Source organism: Macaca nemestrina, chromosome 2, assembly GCF_043159975.1.
Source record: "Macaca nemestrina isolate mMacNem1 chromosome 2, mMacNem.hap1, whole genome shotgun sequence".
In the NCBI taxonomy this organism is placed as follows: domain Eukaryota; kingdom Metazoa; phylum Chordata; class Mammalia; order Primates; family Cercopithecidae; genus Macaca; species Macaca nemestrina.
In genome coordinates this window covers 14,496,661-14,508,838 of record NC_092126.1, presented here as the reverse complement: position 1 = coordinate 14,508,838, position 12,178 = coordinate 14,496,661, and the positions used below count along the sequence as shown (strand labels likewise).

The window sequence follows — 12,178 nt, the reverse complement described above, 5'->3', positions numbered from 1 at the left end:
TAATTATAATTTGTCGAGGTTGTACTTTATTTTAGTTCAAAAAACACAGATAGAAGACTAAACAAAATCCAACACCAAAGTAAAATAATCCCTAAATACCAAAGTTTAAGCTAGACTTGAAATTACATGCTTTTAAGTGTACATATTTATATAATTTATCTCCCTTACCTTAAGTATACTACAGTGTATAAAACATATTACCATATTAAAGACATCTATATTTATATTTCTGATAGCCCATCAGTAATTTCGGCCGTGGTATACAATTCTGATTAATAAAGATCAATAATTATATTGTTCTGCTTTTTACACTGTCCACATTTTATCTTTAGATTTAATCACTGATTTTTCCCCATCCCCTTTCCCACATGGATGGACCGGCTTACTCATTCAATAGTTTCATAATTGGAACATTTATAATGATAAGAAAATGGAGAAGAGTACCAAGGCATCTGCTACCGCCTCCTCCACATCAGAACCTGTGTTCAGGACTCGCATGGCACTAACAGAAGACGACAGTCGACTTGACTGGCTGATCCCGTAACCCGGACCTAAATCATCAAAAGAAGGAAAACAGAATTAAAGGAGTCATAAATATAACAGGGTCAGGTTGGGAGACTTTAAGACCCTTACAGGGGAAGGAAAAAAAACCAATGGGGCAAAGCATTTTAAAAGCAATATTGTATTTTCTGGGCACATTTAGTTTTTGGCAAAATAAAAGGGTAAAGGCAATTAAAATTACTGACAATGTGTGAAAAATAAAGAACAGTCACTATTTCGCTATTTATTTATAACCACAAGGTAGAAGAAAGCACGGCTGGCAGACTAAGGGCTTGCAAGTCTATAGCCCTGTAATCCAGCTCTATCAGTTCAGGCAAATATCATCCATATGGCTGAATCACAGAGTAACCCAGAACAAAGATCAATCCTCAACCAATAGTGGTTAGGGAGATCCATGAAGAGACACGAGAAATTTACAAGGAAAATAAGCTCTAATTATCATCTCCTCTCCTTCAAGATAAGTTGGTTTTATTCTACAACTAAGAGATATCTATTTGATAGCTGTTAAGTGTCTACTATGTGCCCGACATTCTGAGGTATACAGAGACAAACCAGAGATGAATTCTCCCCCTCAACTGCTTTCTATACTATCATTTACAATTAAAACACTTCATCCACCATTTTGGTTTTTTTTTTTTTTTTTAAAAAAAACACAACATACAATGATGAGAACATAAAAACAATTCTATATTTAAAAATGACGCAACAGGTTATACAAAAAATGTCCATATACCAGTAAGAAAAATGCTCAATATAGTTGCTAAAGGGGAAAATGTTACTTGGGAGAAAAGAAAAAAAAAGTTTATTCTCCAACGAATTAAATTTAAATAATAAAAACAAATCAATTTTAAAACATGAATATTATTTAGTGGAAACGGAAAAGGATGAAAACTGAGATGAATGCCAGATGATAGTGAAAATGTACTCATCCTTCACCTGAGGCCCCATACACATCGGGGGCGTAGAGGGCACCAGTTGATCTGGAATGGTGTCTGGAGGCTGGAATAACAGGACCATACAAACCTCATCTATTACCACAGAAACAAGGAATAGTGGCAGCACTACTGTCAGGCAAGGAGAGTTAGTTAACACTGGTGTTATTCTTTATAGTCAATGATCAGAGTATTGCCAAATCGGGCAATGGAACATTAGCATTGCACCATCATTCCTGACACAAAAACACATCTTACACCTAAGTGGACAGACAGGCCTACAGGAGACAAAAGAAGTATTCAAATGGAAGGAAATGTTGAAGGTACAAGCATGAAACAAAAATACGAACATTATAGTTTAAAAAAAAAACCACCATGGTAACTAGTAACTAATAAAATCTTATCTCCTTTAATTCTGACATCCAATGAGGCAGTAAATTAGTATTCAATTTTACAGATGGTGCTATGGTCTAACTGACTGACCTTCTCCAACACCCGATTCATTCATATGTAGAAATCTTAATCCTCAAGGTGATGGTATTAGGAGATAGGTAGGGCCTTTGGGAGCCAATTTGCCCTCATGATTGGGATTAGTGCCCTTATAAAAGAGACCCCAGAAAGCTAGCTAGCTCCTTCTAACATTTGGGAACACAATGAGAAGGCATCATCTGTGAACAAAGGAATGAGTCCTCACCAGACACCAAATTTGCTGGTTCTTTAATCTTAGATTTCCTAGTCTCCCAAACCATGCCAAATAAATTTCTGTCATTTAAAAGCACATAATCTATGTTATTTTGTTACAGTAGCCTGAACAAACTAAGAAAGATGAGAAAGCTAAAGCCTAGAGAGAGATTAATTAATTTGATTATAGCCACACTACTAGTGATACACTTCAGTATCTGTACTTTCAATTCCTCTGCCCTTAAACAGTAGATGTACCATCTTTAATTTACATTGTTCAAAAGTTAAAACACCTCATTTTGTTAACATTAACATTTTCCATAATGGTTCACATAACACCAATTCTGCATTCAGCAGATTATTTAAATATCAAGGCACATTTGAATATAAAAACATACTAATAATTTAACCAAAATGTAGAAATTTGTGACATATCTCCCTAATATTGCTCTAAAATCTAAATTTAGCATATTTTGCATAACACCATAAAGTCAACTTTTCTTACATATAGAAATGAATAGCCAAAAAATGCATTTTGATATTTAATAAAAGATATTACTTTAATTTAGAAAGTTATTCTTCCCCAGATATATTACAGCAGTTAAAATGTCACTCTTTTGTTTGCTACAGGACAGCCTTAACAAACAGGAAGACTGAAAGAAAGGAGGATTAAATTAAGAGAATGCTGCACAAAATGTTTAGTTAGCCCTGAAAGGTGACTGGTATCATTAGAAAAATAAACTAAAATACATTGTTAGTTTTAATTTTACCTAACAGAAATAATTTCTAAAATGATAAGGAAGAGCTGAACAAGTTTAGAAATGTCTAGTGGGCAAAAATCTTTGAAACACTTTACAGAATCAATAGTTACCTGTGACTGAAGATAATAGGTGTCTGAAATTAAGTAAGCCTTTAAAATATCTTGGTTCCAGAAATAAATGGAAACTAAAGGTGCAAGTTCCAGAGAAGTTAAACTTTGCTTGGCTCTGATTTATTTCTGATGCTTTAGGGCCCTCACACTAAACTTGTGATTCATCTGCTGAGTAACAATATCCAGTCACGAGCAACAAGGGGATTCCACCAAAGAAACAAATAATAGAAAGGACCAAAGAATGTAGGCAAATGTAGCAGAGAATGGGAATAGCAAAAAGAACTTAATGTCTGGGAATGCTACCTTGCATCCCTGCAAAACAAACAGGGCTAATCTGCTGCCTTGCTATGCAGTACCTATATGTAAATAAAATGGCTATAAAAAAGCCAATTCTTCTAAAACTATGACTAAAAGGTTTAGTCATCTTCAGTGCAAATAGGAACTTTCATGAGAATCAGGAAAATGGTTTCCTTTAATATCAAAATTTAAGTAATTTTTAAATTGTCAAATGGAAGCTTTGAGATGAATCTAGAATATTAACGACTAGACAAAATATTTCTTTAAGAACTGGCATATTAAACCATGCTTACTTTTACAGTAATTAGTAGTGGATTATAAAGGTCCTCTAATCTCTAACTATTGTACAGATTTACAAAGTCCAGAAACACATTTTGGTTTCTTCTTGGTATGTTTTCTAGTAACCTGCAATATCAACATTATATAAATGCAGGTGCCCGTACCATTAAGAAATCTGAGATCCTTGCCACTGCAGTGTAATTTAACTGTTTCTAGGGTAAGTGATTAGAGTTTCAGGGGGAAGAGGTAGAATGGTAACAGCAGCAGCAGCAGTGGTGGCAGTGATGATGACCATGATGACCACGACAGAGTGCTCATTATGTGTCAAGCACTGCCTTGAGGGAGTTTTTAATGTATTTCTCATTTATGAGTCTCCGAAACAATCCTAAGAAGTACACACTATTATTGTCCTTGTTTTACAGATGAGGAAACTCAGGCATAGAAAGGTTACGTAGCTGGGGAATGAACCCAGGCCACCTGACCCTATAACATACATTCTTAAACCACTACACATCCAACTCCACTTCCCTCCACTTCTGAAATTGGCATGATTATTTTATACACACGCCGGATTTACTTCATTTCTTTAAATGTATATCCATGAGGATGCACCACGTATATGTGTGTGCACGTGCACATACACACATACAGACACTCTGCAGACTAACTCTATTGCATATGAACTAAAAATATCTCTGACAAAGTACCTGCCACACACAGCCTTAGTGATGTGGAACAGTTCTTTTTACTTTGGCACCTCCCCACAGAGGGAAAAGAAAGAGGGAAACTCTCTGGCACCCGGGGCTGGAACACAAACAAGGGTTGAGCATATTCCTGTGACTCTAGCTTTAATGGGGTTTTCTAGGTCAGTACAAAAATGCCTAGTATATTTGAGCCAAATGGCCTAGAGAATGAGAAATTAACCATTAGAAATTCTTGGCCAGGTGTGGTGGCTCACGCCTGTAATCCTAACACTTTGGGAGGCCGAAAGGGGTGGATCACCTGAGGTCAGGAGTTCGAGACCAGCTTGGTCCAATATGGTGAAACCCCATCTCTACTAAAAATACAAAAACTAGGTAGGTGTGGTGGTGGGTGCCTGTAATCCCAGCTACTCGGGAGGCTGAGGCAGGAGAATCACTCGAACCTGGGAGGCGGAGGCTGCAGTGAGCCAAGATTGTGCCACTGTACTCCAGCGTGGGTAAGAGAGTGAGACTCCATAGTAAAAAAAAAAAAAAAAAAAAAAAAAAAGAAAATTCTATACTACCATATATATCTGAGAAAATAAGAATCCACTGGATAAGTAGAACTATGTTCTCCCTGAGCATTTCAAAGTCTGAAGAGCAACCTTCTAAGTCTTACAGTAAACTACACTGTGTTAAAAAGAAAAAAAATCTGAAATGGCTACAGGCTTGTGCATTTAAACAAAGTACTAGTTAAAATGCTGAAGGATTATGCAGAAATTCTAAAGATTCTCAAGGTACATACACAACTATACCTCTCCAGTTATCCTAATACTGACTGTTTAAGAAATCATTTAATATTTTTATAATTGAGGTAAATACAGTATTACAATCAAGGTTACAATACAATTGGGGACAAACAAGTTTTACTGCTGTGACAAGAGCATTAGCTCATAGGAAATGACTGTTAAACTGTAAAATACTATAAAAATGTTAATCCCTACCATTAACAAGTAGTTCATATATTATTTTGTGGCATTCTTTTTAGTAACCTAAGTTAAATGATCTAAGCTGAAATGTTAACATTTCCGCTGAAAAAGACAAAAGTATTTTATCAAACTAGTCCACATTTCACTTGAGATTAAATATTTAAATATCTTTAAATTTGTAGGTTTACCTGTTAAGAAAGATCTAGACTTCAATATTCTGAAGTTTAAATCTATGTGACATTTACTTGATTATGAAGGCAATCTGTTAATACAATGACTAACATATTCATTTCAGACATGTAAATCAAGTCAAAGGAATTTCCCAAACATGTAATTCCCTTTCCTCAAAATGACAGAAAAAAATTTCCTCAAAATGACAGAAAAAGATCTGTCAACAAAGAAAGCTGAATCCCAGGTATGCTGAAGTTAATCGGATAGTGATAACACAATGGATAGCAATGCACGTAACACCTGCCAGAATACATACCAAGTGGCTGAAAAGAACGAACAGGACTTGTGTCCCTGCTGCTCTCCCGACTAGCTTCCCGGCTGCATCCTTGACTCACACTTGGTCGAGGAATACGACTGCTTCGGGCTGGTGTGAAGCAACAGCAGTACAGTAAGGGAGAAAACAGAACAGAGTTTGCATCTTAAAAAATTTTGTTTTTTTCTTTCTGAAAGACTGATCAGTAACTTACATTTTTCTAAGGTTGAAAAGAAATTACTTTTGCTGAAGCATTACCAGGAATACAGTTAAATTCTTAAATATGGTCCTCTAGTTTGTATGAAATTAGAACGGCAAATAATATTTTACTAAACCAAAAATGCTGCAAATAAAAAGATTTAACATACTGTACAATATAGTACAACTTAATTCTTCTCTTTGTTCACAGAACTATAGAGGTTTCTAACACTTTTGGTATCTTAAGTTAAAATCTTGGTTTTAATAGACAGAAAAACCCTATACTTATCAAATATTAATCTAAAGTAAAATACCTATTCTTAAGTTCTTAGTTCAAGATAAAGAGGAAAAAATGCCAGGTGCAGTGACTCATTCCTGTAATTCCAGCAACATGGGTAGGTGAGGAGGGAGAACTGCTTGAGGCTGGGAGATCGAGATCAGGCTGGGAAACATAGTGAGACCTTGTCTCACTAAAAAAAAAATACAAAAATTAGCTGGGGATGGTGGCATACGCCTGTAGTCCTAGCTACTTAAGAAGATGAGGCAGGAGGATTGCTTGAGCCCAGGAGGTCCAGGCTGCAGTGAACTATGATCATTCACTGCACTCCAGACTGGGTAACAGAGCGAGACCCTGTCTCTAAAACAGACAAAAACAAAGGAGGAAAAAATAAGCCAGTGCTTTCAATTCCCATTCTTTTTCTCACCTCCTCACAAATGAAAACCCCACAAATATGGAAAGAAAGAAACAATAAACAGGAGGGAAGACTGACTAAAGGTGGAGCAGAGAATTTAAAATAATGTCTGGAAAACAAAAGGAAGTGAATTAGTTAGATGAAAACTTGAGACGCTCATGGGCCAAATACCAGGCACAGAACAAATGAAAAGTGCTAGGAACAGTAATTCAAAGTCTGTACGCCCAAAAGAAATCTGTGCCATCTACTGAATAAAGACATTCTCAGACAAGCCAGGTTTCAAAAAGCTTGACTCTTACATACAATTTCTAAGGAATTTACTTGAGAATGTGTATGAGCAAAGCAAAAGAGCAAAGGAAGAGAAAGAGGATCCAGGAGGGAGAGATTCAAACCAGGAAAGCAGCAAATGGGAATCTCAAGAAGATAGCTGAGCAAGAGGCCTAGACGGCAACTAATCCAGAGAGTACTGAAAAGAAAGTCTGGAAAAAATAAGGAATTGCATATTTCCTTTCAGCAATACTGAAGGGAAAGTAATACTAAAGGATATGAGAAGTGCACATTACTCTTAGTCACTTTCTATATACACAGCAAATGAAAACGTGGCATAATTGTAAGTAACTGGTAGGAATATAAGAGAAAAGAATTCATCTCCTTATAACAGGAACATTCTCCTTCAAGTGGTCCCTAACAATCAGTGTACCTTTGGGAAGAAATGGGTTCACAGTACACTATGTGTCTTGGCTGCAAACAACATTCATTTACTCATAACACAGTATATGTTATTTATAGCTTTTCATCTTTTAAAGCCAACTTATGGAACAAATACGTAAGACTTGCTTGTGGATACAGAAGAAAATGTATGTGTAAACTTTAATAATATAAAAATTGATAACTCTAAGAGTGGAAGGTGAAGGGAGGAAAAGTATGGAAGTTGAGATACTGATTGAGGTTGATGAAACAAGAAATAGAAATGTGAGTATTTTGTTTAAATATGAGAATATTTTTAAAGTTACATAGGTAATCTGCAAAAGACTTAAAACAATAAAAAATTATTAAAAATAAACTGGAATTATTAGGGGCTTTCTGCTCTGGAAATGACGTATCAAGCAGCAGCTATCCTAAGGACAAAGCCAGCAACATGGTTGAAAAAGCAGAAAAGAAGGAAGGGAGAGTGAGAGAAAGGGAAAATAAGACAGATTCTGGGTTCATCATAGCAATGTTAATCAATCAATCCTGAAGGTTGTACAATCTTCAAACTTAAAAGAACCAATAAATCCATTTTTATTGTTTAAGCTGGCTTCGACTATCATTTCTATCATCTGAAATTTAAAATGTCCTAATCAATACACAGAGAAAATATTAAAGTTTACTAGTATTTGAATAGGGCTGAACTATAACACGAATGTCAAATATACAAGCAACTGTGTATATATATATGTGTATATGTGATAAATATGTTATAAAATTCCACAATAACCTTTTCCTTTAAAATACTAGCTACATTTTTCAAAGCTCCTATGAATTACAGGGTTTGTTTGTTTTGTTTTGGGTTTTTTTTTTTTTTTTTTTTTTTTTGAGACAGAGTCTCTGTTGCCCAGGCTGGAGTGTAGTGGTGTGATCTTGGCTCACTGCAGCCTTCACCCTGGGTTCAAAAGATTCTCCTGCCTCAGCCACCCGAGTAGCTGGGATTACAGCCATGCAACACCATGCCTGGCTAACTTTTGTATTTTTAGTAGAGATGGCGGTGTTGGCCAGGCTGGTCTCAAACTCCTGACCTCAAGTGATCCGCCCCGCTCAGCCTCCCAAAGTGCTGGGATTACAGGCATGAGCCACTGCGCCAGGCCCTGAATTACACGTTTAAGATACCTAATTCAACTCATAACCTATTCTTCAACTGTTGAATTTTTAAGTTATTTTCTTCCAATTTGTAAGTGCCTAATTGTATTCCAAAGTCTTCAATGTTGCTAAAGCCTGAAAAAAATAAAAAAATTTTAAAAAGGGTCACATGTCTCACATAAAAAAAAAAAAAATCTTACCCACTGAAAGCCTAGATGGACTAGCCTCTCTGCTACAGCCCTGGCTCCGTGGTATCTTGCTTCTTTTTTGTGCTGAGGCTGAATTGACCAGGACTCTTTGAACACCAGAGCTCACAGTGGACAGGGCTGTTGTGGTCAGAACTCTTCCTGGAGACCCAGACCGGCTACCAGCTGAACACCAAACACATACACAAATGTTAAGATTAAACACCAACAGAATTTGCTGAAAGGATAAAAATTCAAGAAATATTGATAATACAGAGAAAACTGTGATAGTATGACAGGTTCTACGCTCAAAGGAAATAGACCGAGGAAGATTTAAATATAATTATAACCTGGAAAAAAAAAAGGTATACTACATATATGAGCACTGAATGGTAAATCACCTAAATATACTTCGAGTTTTGGAGGTATAAGACACTATGTTTAATAAGGACAATATCATCATAATTTTTAGAACACAAATGGTATACAAGATTTCCAAAGAAATCACTTATCTGACAATCCATTTCCTATGGCTATCATGTTCTGTGTGAACAAGCTATATAGTCATATGTCACTTAGCAATGGGATACATCGTGAGACACATGTTATTGGGTGATTTTATCATTGTGTGAACATCACAGTGTACTTACACAAACCTAGATGGTATAGCCTACTACAGATCTAGGCTATATGGCATATAGCTTATTGCTCCTAGGCTACAAATCCTATACAGTATGCCATTAACAATACTGTAGGCAACTGTAACACAATGGTAAATATTTGTGTATCTAAAAAATCTAAATATAGAAGGGTACAGTAAAAGTACAGTATTATAATTTTTTAAAGCTTTATTTCAAATAGTTTTTGGGGTAGAGGTGGTGTTTGGTTACATGCATAACTTCTCTAGTGGTGGTTTCTGAGATTTTGGTGCACCTGTCACCTGAACAATGTACACTGTACCCAATATGTAGTCTTCTGTTCCTCACCTGCTTCCCAGTATTATAGTTTTATGGGACCACTGTCACATATGTGGTCATTGATTAAATGTGGTTATGCAGAGCATGACTGTATTAAAAAAAAAAAAAAAACAGCAATTCTATCACTATTTTTTTGTTAAGTATATAATAATGATAAACTGTTGGCATTTTAAAATAGTTTGCCTGCTGAGATTTCTCTGAATGGGTACAGCAAAGCTATCTGTCTTACTATGAGACATATTTTTAAACTTAACACAATTAAATTTCAAATGCTGACAAAAGTGGGCCAGCTGAAAAAGAAACTTGCTTTTTGCTATTTGTCTTCAAATAACAGAGCGCTCTTGGGTAGTGACATTCTGGGTTACAGAAGTTCTAAGGGTAGAAAGGGAGTAAGGGGAAAACATCAAATGAATCAGATCCTTTTCTTTCTTTTCTTGTATTTCCGTCCCCTCCACCTCGAGACAGAGTCTTGCTCTGTCATCCAGGCTGGAGTGCAGTGGCGCGATCTCGGCTCACTGCAACCTCCGCCTCCCGGGTTCAAGCGATTCTCCTGTCTCAGACTCCTGAGTAGGTGGGATTACAGGCGCCTGCCATCGCGCCTGGTTAATTTTTGTATTTTTAGTAGAGACAGGATTTCACCAGGTTGGCTAGGCTGGTCTCGAACTCCTGACCTCGTGATCTGCCTGCCTTGGCCTACCAAAGTGCTGGGATTACAGGCCTGAGCCACCACGCCCGGTCTCTTTTCAAATGAGTAATTTTCCATTTTGGAAGGTGGACATGTGGTCAGGAACACAGGCAGAGTTAGTAAAATCTTTTCAGAGACTGTGCATGGGTTTAAAAAGTTTTAAAAACATGTTTTTAAACTAGAAATGCAAGGGTTAAATTTTAAGGAGATAAGCTCCCTGTCAATCAAAGCACTTTATGTCTACGTTGAATAGAAAAACGGACTAGATAAGAACTCCAAGATATAGTCTAAATGTAGATTCAGAAGAGTAATAGAAAAATTAAAGTTGCAGTTAAATTAATCTTCATGAAAGCAACCTTTTCCCTTTGTGGGCACTACTTCTACCCAGTAAGAGGGCTGTACAATTACATGATATACAGTTTTACCCAAACAGGCTTCATTTCCACAGAGACTCAAATGCCAATGGGGACAAGCACAGGATGTCAAAAAAGCGAGGGGCACTGTGTAAAGCAGGGAGTAGTAAGATGACTGATCAAGAGGGGAGTGCCTGCCCTTTCCTAGACTGAGAGGTGACTTTTTAGTTCTAGCCACCTCTGTCTTGAGGTGATAGTGGATAGGTCTTGGGATTTTTCAAAAATGAAAGCTTTGATATTTCCAGATTTTTATCATATTCTATAGGCCAAATAATACATAAATGGAGACAGACTAGACATGGTCCATGGGCTGGCGATCTGTGATTCTTACTACAATTTTCTTGGAATGGTCCTGCTGAATACAATTTATATTCCTGCTTAATTCTTAAACTTTACCAGCATACGAAATGAAACTTATTTCCTATTAGTGATAACAATATTGTAAAACAAAGCAGTGCTTCCAATGCAATTAACAATTTACTATCTGTATAGAAGGAATTCTAAATTATTGTAAGGAAATTATTCAAGTGTATTTTAAAATAGCTCATTTGAACGTTTCATGATGTTTCAAGTGAAGAATCTTTAAATCCAGTTTCTTTCAGTTATAACCTTAAGGATACTCATATAAGGAACCTGTTATCTCCATGCAGTGTCTAAACTAAACACACACACCAAAAACATCCAAACACCCAACATGCTACAACTCACAATGCAAGATAGGCCAATGGAATATTTTATGGGAAAACTCGCAACAATATAAAATGTATAAATAATGAACTGAGCACATACAATATGGTATTCTATTAAAACCAATATAAATTTGGGGGGTGGAAGTGTTGGTAGGAGAGACTGCAGAATTTCTTGAAATGTGGGTCTATTCAGCAGATAGGAAACTTACAGTTCAGAAACAGAGTAACTTCTCTTTCTACTCTACATTTACTGAATTTATTAAAAATTATGCAAGTGCACTCTATAAATTTAAATTCATTCCTGCCCTATCCTAGGAAATAAAATTGTCAGTGTTCATTTTGCTTTAATCATTACCCTCTCCTGTGCAATACTCCTGATTCCCACCAAGAGTGTGATAATTCTAGTACCTATGACCCAGTTTGGAATTATTCATACTCAGGAAAAAATACCAAGGCTCCTTCCCCAGTAAAGAGCCGCCAACACTAATTATTTCTTTTAGGAAAACCAGAGTTGATGAAAAGTGTCATGATATATCCAAGGAATAGCATGCTACCAGAAAATACCCATATTTGCAAAACTTGACATCGAACACCTATTTTCTCTTGTGTTACCTAAAGTTTTCAAACTACCATTTTATAGTTTTTATAGCATTTCAAAGCATGACAAAAGCTCCTGTTTCTTTTGAATGTTTATATCCACAGTATTAACTTGTGACATTAAAAAAAACA

The 12,178-nt window shown here is 36.2% G+C and overlaps 1 protein-coding gene across 50 annotated transcripts in view; it reads right to left on the bottom strand.

Moving 5' to 3' along the window:
• Window positions 1-12,178, bottom strand: part of LOC105470926 (cytoplasmic linker associated protein 2) — a 220,733-nt gene that overhangs the window by 82,374 nt on the left and 126,181 nt on the right. For 25 of the 50 annotated variants that reach the window (XM_071090719.1, XM_071090720.1, XM_071090723.1 and 22 more), the window contains 4 exons: window positions 8,701-8,871; window positions 5,778-5,885; window positions 1,498-1,560; window positions 445-551 (listed from right to left, as the gene is read on the bottom strand). In XM_071090719.1, the coding sequence (XP_070946820.1) occupies window positions 445-551; window positions 1,498-1,560; window positions 5,778-5,885; window positions 8,701-8,871 (449 nt within the window). The remainder of the gene's footprint in view (window positions 1-444; window positions 552-1,497; window positions 1,561-5,777; window positions 5,886-8,700; window positions 8,872-12,178) is intronic. The other 25 variants (XM_071090725.1, XM_071090727.1, XM_071090728.1 and 22 more) reach the window with 1 other exon arrangement.